The sequence below is a fragment of the Podarcis gaigeae genome (genome assembly GCF_964106915.1).
Source record: "Podarcis gaigeae genome assembly, chromosome: 12".
NCBI lineage: Eukaryota > Metazoa > Chordata > Lepidosauria > Squamata > Lacertidae > Podarcis > Podarcis gaigeae.
Genome location: NC_139688.1, coordinates 1,021,128 through 1,033,387, shown reverse-complemented (window position 1 = coordinate 1,033,387; position 12,260 = coordinate 1,021,128). Strand labels below are relative to the sequence as shown.

Sequence of the window (12,260 nt, the reverse complement as noted above, 5' to 3'; positions counted from 1 at the left end):
GCGGGGCCTGGGGTGCACGCGGGCGGCGGCGGCGGCGGCGGCTCTGTTGCGACAGGAGGGAAAGCGCGGCGGAGCGAGAGGCCGGCGGCGGCCGGAGCAGCAGCAGCAGCAGCAGCAGCAGCAGCGAGCGAGGCCGGTCTCCTCCGCGATGCCGTCGGACCTGGCCAAGAAGAAGGCGGCCAAGAAGAAGGAGGCGGCCAAGGCCCGCCAGAGGCCCCGGAGAGGCCCCGAGGAGAACGGCGAGGACGCCGGCGGGGAGCCCGAGGCCGCCCGGGGGGGGCGCCAGGCCAACGGGGCCGACGCCGAGCCAGGTCAGCCGCAGCTCCGCCACGTGGGCCGCCCGGGGGGGGAGGGGGCTCAGCGGCGCCTTCTCTCAAGCGAGGCGCCAGTCCTCAGTGAGGAGCCGCGGAGGGGGGCTGCTCTCTTCCGCCTCCCCCCCCTCGCCGTCCTTCTTCTGGGCCCAGCCAGGAAGAGCCGCTCCTTCCTCCCGCCGGCTCCCCCCTTCTCCCGCATGTGGGGCAGGGCTCCCCCATCGGGGTGATTCAGCTCCTCCTTTCAAGCAAGGCGCCAGTCCTCAGTGAGGAGCCGCGGGGGCTGCCGCCCTCTTCCGCCTTTCCCCCCCTCGCCAGTCCTTTTCCTGGGCCGAGCCAGGGGAGGCTGCCCGGAAGAGCCGCTCCTTCCTCCCGCCGGCTCCCCCCTTCTCTCGCATGTGGGGCAGGGCTCCCCCATCGGGGTGATTCGGCGCCTTCTCTCAAGCAAGGCTCCAGTCCTCAGTGAGGAGCCGCCCTCTTGCGCCTTTCCCCAGGCCGAGCCGGGTTGAGGATCCCGGAAGGGCCGCTCCTCCCTCCCTCCCGCCGGCTGCCCCCTTCTTTCGCATGTGGGCCGGCGTGTGGGGCACGAGGCTGCCCTTAAGGGGGGCCGGGGCCCCCCATCGGGATGATTCATCACCTTCTCTCAAGCAAGGCTCCAGTCCTCAGTGAGGAGCCACGGGGGTTGTTGCCCTCTTCGGGCTTTTACCTCTCCGAGTCCTTTTTCTGGGTGGGGTGACCCCCCTTTGTGGAGAAGTCACACACCCTGTAAGCCAGCCTTTCTCCTGTGGGTCCCCAGATGTTTTTGAACTACAACTCCCATCACCCCAGCTAGCAAGGCCAGAGTTCAGGGGGTGATGGGAGTTGTAGTCCAACAAAATCTGGGGACCCACAGGTGGAGAACCGCTGTGTGTCATTCCATAAGGCAGCTTTCCTTATCTCTCTCCTGTGAAAGGAAGGGGCTTGGCCCAGTTCTCTCTTCCCTCCCCCCCAGCCAACACCCCCCCAGAGGAGCCCTTGGTTCTCACAGGGGCTGTGATTCCCCCTCCAGATGTGGACACCATCTCCAAGGCCATTGAGGAGTTTGAGCTGAAGAAGGCGGCCGCCCGCGCCGTGACGGGGGTCCTCGCCTCGCACCCCAACAGCACTGACGTCCACATCATCAACCTCTCCCTCACCTTCCACGGACAGGAGCTGCTGAGCGACACCAAGCTGGAGCTCAACTCGGGGCGGCGCTACGGCCTCATTGGCCTGAATGGCACCGGTGAGGCCAAGGGCGGGGCGGCAGGAAGGGGGCATGGCTAACATGGGGTTGGGGTAGGCAAATGCTCAGGCCCAAATGGAAGCCAGAGGGTCAGCTGTGATAGCTTCAGCGCTGGGGGTTGGACTAGATGGCCCTTGAGGGCCCCTTCCAGCTCTACAATTCTGTGAGGGGGCCAGAGCACAAATCCCCCCAGGTCCTGAGGCCCAGGTGGGCGGATGCCTCTCCTTTCTGGAGCAGGGGCCAGACTTAGCCTTCCAGCCCTTGCCAAGGTGGCACTGATGCCAGGGGAGGCTTTTGGGGGGCCCCACTGGTTCGCTTGCCCTTCTGCCAAGGAGGTGCCTTGGAACAACCAAGGGAAAACTGGCACCTCTCCCTCAGAGGCTCTTGGGGTGCAGTGGGAGCTCAATTGTTGGGCACTGCCTGGCCCCTTCTTGGCAGAAGACCGGCCTCCTTGGCAAGCGTCCGAGGAGCCCTGGATCCGTCTCCTGGGGACTGTTTTCGTCACTTGCGATGCGGAGTCTGTTGGGCAGCAGCTCCCATCTGCCCCATGTCCAACCAGGCAAGAGGATTTCTGTGTGATCCTGTCTTCTCCCCCGGGTACCGCCTCAGACTGATCTGGTCAGGCAGTTTGCAAAGATGGAAGTTTGGTGCCCACATAGAAGTGGGTCTTGCTGCCCAGGGCCCCCTCCCTCCTGCCACCCTTTTTTTTTGCTTTCCAAGCAGCACAGCTGACCGTCAGGGCCAGAGAGACAACATCAGCCCTGATCACCCACTCACCATTTCTGTATTGCGGGGGGGGGGTCGATCTAGATGACCCTTGGGGTTCCTTTCCAACTCTGCAGTTCTGTGGTTCTTTGGTACTGCTTTTGCATGTGATAGTTTTCATATGTGAAGGCAGTCAGCCATTTATGTGGGCCAATACCAAAAACCTCCTTCCCCCAACTTTAAAAAAGTTACTTTAAAAAAATGCTGTACCTGCGTTGTTGTGTTCCAAGAGGATTATACCTATAGGTGTTGAGTCTTGTACGTAGTCGTCCGCATGGCATTTAAATAAACTTGGGAAGAGCTTCCTTCCTGAGTATTCATGCCGTGGCGTCATGTGTCCTGGGACTGCCTTTCTTTTTGGGGGTGGCGCTGTGTGGCAGCCCTTTCCCCTGCGGGGGCCGCAAACTCCAGGTGTAGAGGGGAACCTGAAGGAGACCTTCCAGTTCTGAACACTGCAGCACCACAGAAGCGGGTTTTACAGGAATCTCTGGCGCCAGAGGGCCAGTCCACCAGGCATCTAGGAGTGGCCTTCCTTGTGGCTCCCTTGGGAGATGGCTGCATTGCTAGAAGTGACCAGAGGGGTCTTGGAATCCTGGAAGGGACCCCGAGGGTCGCCCAACCCCCTATTAGGCAGGTATCGCAGCAAAAGCACCTCTGGGCCATTTCTCTAAGGTAGTTTATTTTAAAGTTTTTATGTGTTTATATGCCTGTCACACTTTTAAACTTAAAATCCATTGTTGTATATTGCTTTAAGTGCTTGTTTTGTTATTGGGGTTGTAGTTCCATTTGTGTTTCTCAAGCTTGTCTCTGACTAATAAATTTCATGTTCACCCCTGACTCCTGATTGAAAAGCTCCAGGGAAACAGATCCCCCCCTTCCACTTCCGAGGGAGTCGGTCGCACCATCGAGCGGCTCTCGCCCTCGGAAATGTCTCACTGGGGTTCACTGGGGCCCTCTGCTTGCCTCCCTTGCCCAGGGAAGTCCATGCTGCTGTCGGCCATCGGGAAGCGGGAGGTGCCCATCCCCGAGCACATCGACATCTACCACTTGACCCGCGAGATGCCCCCCAGCGAGAAGACGCCCCTGCAGTGCGTGATGGAGGTGGACACGGAAAGAGCCATGCTGGAGCGGGAAGCAGAGCGGCTGGCGCACGAGGACGGTAACAGCTCTTAAATTGGTCCAGCGCCCTAAAACCTCAGGCCTCCCAGTGGAGCAAATCGGGGGGGGGGGCACAGACAGCTCTCACTCCCGCAGGGGCCCAGGGCCAGGTGGGCTCACCTGCTTTCTCTCCCCCCCCCCCAGCTGAGTGTGAGAAGCTGATGGAGCTGTACGAGCGCCTGGAGGAGCTGGACGCCGACAAGGCAGAGATGCGGGCGTCGCGGATCCTGCACGGCCTGGGCTTCACCCCCCTCATGCAGAGGAAGAAGCTGAAGGACTTCAGCGGCGGCTGGCGGATGCGGGTGGCCCTTGCCAGGTGGGTGCCGGGCGGACGGGGCGGGCTCCTCTGCGGCTGGGCAGGCTCCCTCACACCGGCCTCCCCTTCTCTCTCCCCCTCGCAGGGCGCTCTTCATCCGGCCCTTCATGCTGCTGCTGGACGAACCCACCAACCACCTGGACCTGGACGCCTGCGTGTGGCTGGAGGAGGAGCTGAAGACGTGAGTGCGGGTGGGGAGGGCCCTAACACCCCACCCCCTGCCCCATTGAGCTTGGCCTTCCCTTCCAACTCCCCTTTCCGAGGACCCTTCTGGGTCAGGCCAAAGGGGGCCCACCGAGTCCAGCATCCTCTTCCAAATGCCCGTAGGAAACGAGGGATTGAGATAGACTGCCTCCGGACCTGGAGGTTCCATAAGAAGAGCCTGGCTGCTGGATGAGGCCAGTGACTCACCAGAAGCCCCCAAGCAGGACTTGAGCCCCAGAGCAACTCTCTCCTCCTGCTGCTATTAGAAGCATTGCTGCTTCCAGGTGTGCAGGCAGGGCAGAGCCACCCTGGCTAGCAGACCTCCATAGCCTTCTCCTGCTCCATGAATTTGTCTAATCTTCTTTTAAAGCCATCCAGGTTGGAGGCCGCCTGCAGGAGGGAGTTCCACACTTTAACAAAGCCCAGCTTTTTGTTACGTGTCCTGGGTATTCCAAGGTTCAGCTCCATGGAATGTCCGTTGGTTGAAGAGTTATGAGAGGGGGCATATTATTAGTAGTAATAATAATAGTAGTGGTAGTTTTATTATCTATACACCACCCATTTGGCTGTGTTTCCCCAGCCACTCTGGGCAGCTTACAGCATATCTAAAAACATAATAAAAACAAGCATTAAAAGCCTCCTTGTACAGGGCTGCCTTCAGATGTCTTCTAAAAGTCTGGTAGTTGTTCTCGTTGACATCTGGTGGGAGGGCAATCCACAGGGCAGGCGCCACTACCAAGAAGGCCCTCTGCCTGGTTCCCTGTAACTTGGCTTCTCACAGCGAGTGAACTACCAGAAGGCCCTCGGAGCTGGACCTCAGTGTCCGGGCAGAACAATGGAGGTGGAGACGCTCCTTCAGGTATACTGGACCAAGGCCGCTTAGGGCTTTATAGGTCAGTACCAACACTTTGAGTTGTGCTCGGAAACGTACTGGGAGCCAATGTAGGTCTTTGAAGACCAGTGTTATATGGTCTCGGTGGCCACTCCCAGTCCCCAGTCCAGCTGACACATTCTGGATTAGTTGTAGTTTCTGGATCACCTTCAAAGATAGCCCTACGTAGAGCGCATTGCAGTAGTCCAAGTGGGAGATAACCAGAGCATGTACCACTCTGGCGAGACTGTTTGCAGGCAGGGAGGGTCTCGGCCTGTGTACCAGATGGAGCTGGGAGACAGCTGCCCTGGACACAGAATTGACCTGCACCTCCATGGACAGCTGTGAGTCCAAAATGACTCCCAGGCTGCGCACATCTTTTCTCACACTTCTGGCTCTGCTTCTGCAGGTTCAAGCGCATTCTGGTGCTCATCTCCCATTCTCAGGACTTCCTGAACGGCGTCTGCACCAACATCATCCACATGCACAACCGCAAGCTCAAGTATTACACGGTGAGCAGGAGTCAGGCGCTGGGCGGTGTGGGTTGCTGCCGCCTCCTGAGAGAGACTGGCCCTGCTTCCAGAATCAAGGGTGCTGGGTCCTCTTTTGGGTGCCTGCCCCCTGGCCATGGCGGCTGAGCCTGGAGGGCTGCAGGATGAGCCCCAGGCCAACGGGGATATCCCTCTCTCCTCCTCCAGGGTAACTACGACCAGTATGTGAAGACCCGCCTGGAGCTGGAGGAGAACCAAATGAAGCGCTTCCACTGGGAGCAGGATCAGATCGCCCACATGAAGGTAGCCATCCCAAAGGGACTCTTGGAGGCCATCATCCACAGTGGCTCTGCCCTGCCCTCTGCAGTGGGAGGCGGTTGCTGGGCATCGCAGGAGAGGGGGGAGTTTATTTACTTTTAATTATTTACTGAATTCGTATGCTGCTCTTCAGCTGAACATCCCAGGGCGATTCACAACACAAAAATACAAAACGAGGGTATAATATACAGTATGAAACAAACATATTTTAAAAGCCATGGAATGTTAATTGCTCTTGTGCTCCGCTCCCCTCCCCCCCCCCCAAATGGGGTGCTGTTGCTGGTTGGTGCTGAGCTATATGGAGCCAGGGGTGTTGTTGGCCAGGGGTGGGGAACAGGATCTGGCCAACCCCACCATGATGGGCATTTTGGCAGGTGGGTCCCTTCTGACTCTAGAATTCTTGGTGGACTGGCTTCAAAGGAGACCTTTTCTGAGTCCTCTGTCCAAATTTATTCCCCTCCTTTCCCTGCTCTCTGGCGGGAGGGAGCTGGCGCAGCCAGCCTCTGCCCCCACCACTGACCTCTGAATCGTTGCAGAACTACATCGCCCGCTTTGGTCACGGCAGCGCCAAGCTGGCCCGCCAGGCGCAGAGCAAAGAGAAGACCCTCCAGAAGATGATGGCCTCAGGGCTGACCGAACGGGTGATCAACGACAAGGTGAGGTGGGAAGATGGTCAGCCTGTCCCCCCACAAGTGGGGGCTGAAGGGGCTGAGCCGGGGGGGGGGCAGGGGCAACTCAGCAGGCTGTCTTGGGGCTCTTGTACAGGGATGGGGGGGTGGCTAGGAGACCAGGACTTCGGTTCCTGTAATCAATGCAGCGGGTTGGTCTGGATGACCCTTGGGTCCCTTCCAACTCTCCACTTCTGTGGTTCTCTGACCAGCTACCCAGGACCCCCCTGGGCGGGTCTCCTTCCTTCCCAGGCGCTAGATGGCCTGGGAGGGGAGAAGGTGGCAGCGGCTCCTGGCCTGGGGTGCTGCAGGGAGGAGAAACCAAGGGTTGCTGACCTGGACCCCCCCCTTGTTTCCCTCTTCTTCCCCAGACCCTCTCCTTCTACTTCCCCTCGTGTGGGAAGATCCCACCTCCTGTCATCATGGTGCAGAACGTCAGCTTCAGATACAGCCAGGATGGGGTGAGTGGAGGTGCCGGGGGGGGGGGGCTGTCAGTATCGGAATTTCATTTCACTCTTAATTTGTACGCCGCCTTTCTGTGCTGCAACACACAAGGCGGCTCACAAGCTGAAGAAGCAGCAAAATGTACAAATGAGAGAAAAGGCCAGGAAGAGGCCGCAGGATCGAGGCTTATAAAATTATTCCTGGCACATGGAGGAAAGGTGATAGGGGAAAGCTATGACGTCGAATGAAGCTGAATGTGGGAAGATTGAAGGGAAACGTAAGGAAGTCTTTCCTGCGGCAGAGGGTTAAACTGTGGAACTCCTTCCCACAGGAGCCAAACTAGGTGGCTTCAAAAGGGGATTAGGCAAAGTCACGCAGGAGAATTGGTGGCTTCTAGCCAGGATGGCTCTGCTCAGTCTCCACAGTCAGAGGCAGTAATTGTTTCTGAATCCCAGGTGGTGGAAACCAGAGGCCGGGAGAGCTGCTCTTGCACTCAGATCCTGCTTCCGGGTTTCCCAAAGAGTTACCTGGTTGGCCACTGTGGGAAGAGGACTAGATGGGCCACAGGCCTGGTCCACCAGGCTCTTATGCTGCTAAGGAATCAGGGGTAATTGGCAAGCCCCCAGCGGGCTCCAGCTCACCGGCTGATGTGCCGGTCGAACTCCAGTCCTTGGTGCAGCATGAAACAGCGACCCACAGCTTCAGAAGCTGGAGGACGCTCTAATCAGCCAGAGTAAACGCCACACAACAGAAGTGGCAGGAGACGGCGAGCATATTTACAGGCAGTGTAATCTGCTTACATCAGGGCAAAAGGAAAAAACATGTCTTCTCCTTTTTCTGTCCAAGCAAGCAGCGTAAGCAAAAGCTATAGACACAAACGGACGTTCCCAGCAAGCTGCGCTGGAGTGTAAACAGGCATGTGACACACAACAATTCCACACGTCTGTTAAGGTGGAACGGAATATCGTAACACTTACGTTATCAAGTGTCTTCTAACAATCCAGGGCAAAAAACAAACAAACAAAAAATCTTACTTTGAAGTAAGCAGCTGATACCAAGTAGGGTATTATTCAGTAATACACTACAATATAATAGTGCTCAATAAGATTAACTCTCAGAATATCAGCAAACAAAAATTAAACTGAAATCCACACTCAATGAATCATTTCTACACTATAATCATTCAGAAAAAATATAACAGCAAGCCGCAGTATATTTAAAATATCATGCAAGGTGATGGAACTGAGCAGACAAGTCATATAACGTTAGAAATAAAGTTAGGAAACTTATTTATGTGCCTCACTCTCTGTCCCCTTCAGCCCTGGATCTACAACAATCTGGAGTTTGGCATCGACCTGGACACTCGCGTGGCCCTTGTGGGGCCCAACGGGGCTGGGAAAAGCACGCTGCTCAAGCTCCTCACAGGGGAGGTGAGGACCTGGCGCCTCTGGCTTGCTTTTTGCGGGGGGGGGGGGTTAGAAATGGCCTTTCCCCCCTCTGCTGGGGTCTCTGACCGGCTTGTCCTTTCCCCTCCAGCTGCTGCCCAGTGACGGCATGATCCGCAAACACTCTCACGTCAAGATCGGCAGATACCACCAGGTGCTGTTTATTGGGGGGGGGGGGGTTCTGTCTCCTTCCCAGGACATTGCTAAGGACCTGGAAGGGTAGGGGGCCCTGCTAGTTCCCTGTGGGTACAGAGAGCCAGTGAGGCCTAGTGGCTACAGCGTTGCCCTAGCTAGGGCCTGAGTTCGAATCTCCACCCGGCGTGAAGGCTTTTGCTGGGTGTGATTTTGGGGGCCAGCCCCTGCCTCTTGGCCTAGCCTACCTCAGAGGGATGTTGTAGGGGGCAAAATGGGGAGTGGCAGTCTGGCCTCCTCCCCTCACTTCCTCCCTCTCCTCTCCCCCCCCCCTCCGACCTCCTCAGCACTTGCAAGAGCAGCTGGACCTGGACCTCTCCCCGCTGGAGTACATGATGAAGTGCTACCCAGAGATCAAGGAGAAGGAGGAGATGAGGAAGATCATTGGGCGCTATGGGCTGACGGGGAAGCAGCAGGTGGGTCTGGCCTGGGGGGAGAAGGAAGGAGCCCCAGGCCTGTGGTGGTTGCTGGGGCGGGGGGAGCAGAGTCTGAGGGGCAGCCCCTGGCAGGACACGGGAGACCAGGGGGCAGCCCTGGAGAATCTGAGGCAGGCAGGATCAGATCATAGAACTACAGGGTCCAAACGCAGGAATCTCAGCTCAAGCGTCCCTGACAGATGGCCACCCAACTTGTGCTCAAAAGCCTCCAAGGAAACAGCTATTGCTGTCAAGATGTTCTTCCTAATGTTGAGAACCTGAAACCTGCCAGAGTCCAGTTCTGAGCCTTTCAAGCGAAGGTGCCTTTAGGGGCTGGCATTTAGGGGGTTTCTGTGTGCAAAGTGGGTCTTCCCCCCCCCCATGAGCTGGGGACCCTCCTTCTGCTTAGACCAGCACAGGAAGGGGGAGCGTTGCTCTTGAGCTCAGACCTCGCTTGCGGGTTTCCCCTTCGAGCCCCTGAGTGGCCCCTATGAGAACAGGCTCCTGGGCTGGACAGGCCCCTTTGGCTCTTTCTCTTCTGACACGGTCGTGCCCGGCAGGTGAGCCCCATCCGGAACCTGTCGGATGGGCAGAAGTGCCGCGTCTGCTTTGCTTGGCTGGCCTGGCAGAACCCCCACATGCTGTTCCTGGATGAGCCCACCAACCACCTGGACATCGAGACCATCGACGCTCTGGCAGACGCCATCAACGACTTCGAGGGAGGCATGATGCTGGTCAGCCACGACTTCCGGCTCATCCAGCAGGTCAGTGGAGGGGGCAGCCCCAGACCCAGTCCTGGGGACCACTGCTTCACCTGCGCCAAAGGCTGCCTCTTGCCACGCTGGGGGGTGGGGGTGGGAAGCGCCCTCCCCTTCCTGCAAGGAGGATGAAGCAATCCACGAGTTCTGGTTCTGGGTGGGGAAGGTTCCATAGTGAAGGAGTTTATGGGGTCTGTTACCCCCTCCAGATGTTGCTGGACTCTCCCATCAATCTGACTGATGGGGGCAGGAAGTTCAGCAACATCTGGAGTTGTGCCAGAGGGCCTTCTCGGTAGCGGCGCCCGCCCTGTGGAATGCCCTCCCATCAGATGTCAAGGAAATAAACAACTACAGTCATACCTGGGGATAAATGTAGTTAAGAATTTTCGGGTTGCGCTTCACGGAGAACCGGAAGTGACGGGGCGCATTACTTCCAGGTTTTTTCGCCCGTGCATGTGCAGACTGTCAAAATGACGTCATGCGCGGAAGCGGCGAAACGCAACCCGCACATGTGCAGACACGGGTTGCGTTCGCTTCAGGATGCGAACAGGGCTCTGGAACAGATCCCATTCGCATCCTGGGTACCACTGTATCTGACTTTTAGAAGACATCTGAAGGCAGCCCGGTTTAGTGAAGTTTTTAATGTCTGATGTTTTATTGTGTTTTTAATATCCTGTTGGGAGCCGCCCAGAGTGGCTGGGGAAACCCAGCCAGATGGGTGCGGTATTATTATTATTATTATTATTATTATTATTATTATTATTGTTGTTGTTGTTGTTGTTGTTGTTGTTGTTGTTGTTGTTGTTAACAACAACAACAACTATTACTATTCCCCAAATAACAACCACACACCCATCATTTGGTGAAGAAGCAAAAGGAGTATTTACTTACGTAGCTTGGGTCTTGAAGTAGGAATTACAGTGGCAAAATGAAGGCAGTTTTATAACTGCTATCTAAGCTATAAAAGTACAAAAAGCAAGTTCCAAATGGTGTCTGAGTGTGTGCTTGGAGGCCCAGGCAGGAAGGCAGGATACCGTGTTACCGCTTCCTGCCAAGGCAGGCAAAGGAAGTGATCTCGCAGAGTTCACTCTAGCGAATTTTTCAGGAAAGCTCTGTGACCCTCAGCCCCTTCACGTGCCCCTCTGGCAAAACACACATTGTTGCTTTGGACTCGGATGATGTCCCGCACTTTCCCTGACGCAAGAGGCCGTCTGCTCTCCCTTCCAGGTGGCCCAAGAGATCTGGGTCTGTGAGAAGCGGACAATCGCCAAGTGGCCGGGCGACATCCTCTCCTACAAGGAGCACCTCAAGTCCAAGCTGGTGGGCGAGGAGCCGCCTCCGCAGATGGCAAAGAAGACTCACAGCGCCTGAGGGCCCTCTGCCGGCCCGGTGGGTCAGCTGAGCCGCTTTCCCCAGAGACTGGTGCCAGCCGCAAGCCCGCCTGCTGCCCCTCCGCCTTGCCAGGGGGAAGGAACAGGCAGCAACAAACCTTCTCTTCAGTTCCTGAGCTCCTGCCGCCGCTGCTGCTGCTTCTTCCTCTTGCACAACCACCACCTCTCCACTCTCCTTCCCTCTGCTCCCCCCAGCTGGACAACCCCTTCTCCTCCTCCTCCTCCTCTTCTTCTTCCTCCTCCTCCTCCTGCCTGCAGAGGGCATTTCTCCAGCCCTCTGCACCAAGCGGGAGGTGGGGGTCCGGGCTGACACCGCAGGGCTGACTCTCTGCTTTCATTTCCAGACTTCACTCCTTGGGCCTCCGTTTGTTTTTAGCAATTATTATTTATCGATGTAATTACCAGACCTGTTGGAGAACTTATCAGCCAGTAATAAAGAGGAAAAAGTGTTTCAATAGTTCTGCTTTCTTCTCGCGGAGGCGATAGGAGCGGGGGGGGGGGCAGGAAAGCTGTGTGTGCCTCGGCTCATCTGGAAAATAAGGTCAAAGCAAGACTTGACGTCTTGGCTGGCTGTTGGGTTGGCATAACCGTGGCCATGCCATCCTCATTCATGTTTGGGTCTGCGGGGAGCGGCGAGTACCTTCTCAAAAGTGACTACGAGGGAGGCCAGGTGATACTGAAATGCCCAACTGCTCTGCGTGCTCCTCTTTGTGGCTCCGAGCATCCCTTGCCTGCCTCAGCTCATGTGGAGCTGTACCCACTCTCCCACACTGCCCTACAAGCCTGTCTCCCCTGCCTGGGCTTGTCCCTGGCTGCTTCAGGTGATGAGACGCACACAATGGATGCTGGGCCCACCAAGGCTACTGAGAAGTATCTCGTCCCACTGGGGGGGGGGGGAATCCCTCCCAAAATATCAAAGCCACCGCCAGAATCTCTCCCACCCGACACACATTTTATACTTCCTTTTCTGGAAGGGCTGTGTCACATGTTCCCTGAAGCGGAAAGCCGAAAGGGGCACAATCCCATCTTGGGTTTGGCTCTGGCCCCCAGGCAGCAGACTCACAGCTGGGTTGCCCCACAGCCCTCAACCCCCCCACCTTACCGAGATCTCTCCCTGGTTGGCCCATAGGTGCCTGGAGCAAAGAGGGCAGGGAAGGCCTGTTTCCAGAGGGTCTCCATTCCTGGGGATGCCAGCAAGCTCTCCCTGCCTTTGGGGGGGGGGGTCCTCACTGGGCAAGGCAAAAGTCTGTC

The 12,260-nt window shown here is 57.0% G+C and overlaps 2 protein-coding genes across 3 annotated transcripts in view; one reads left to right on the top strand and one right to left on the bottom strand.

Annotated features, from left to right (window-relative positions):
- Positions 1-12,260, bottom strand: part of LOC310827696 (uncharacterized protein) — a 751,453-nt gene that overhangs the window by 339,133 nt on the left and 400,060 nt on the right. The window lies entirely within an intron of this gene.
- Positions 34-11,464, top strand: LOC310827738 (ATP-binding cassette sub-family F member 2). Its single transcript, XM_083704123.1, has 14 exons — positions 34-311; positions 1,360-1,572; positions 3,314-3,496; positions 3,640-3,811; positions 3,897-3,992; positions 5,296-5,398; positions 5,585-5,680; positions 6,232-6,351; positions 6,735-6,824; positions 8,127-8,237; positions 8,344-8,406; positions 8,732-8,860; positions 9,421-9,624; positions 10,846-11,464. Exons 1-14 carry the CDS (start codon positions 149-151, stop codon positions 10,987-10,989), a joined length of 1,887 nt encoding a protein of 628 aa, XP_083560249.1. The 5' UTR covers positions 34-148; the 3' UTR covers positions 10,990-11,464.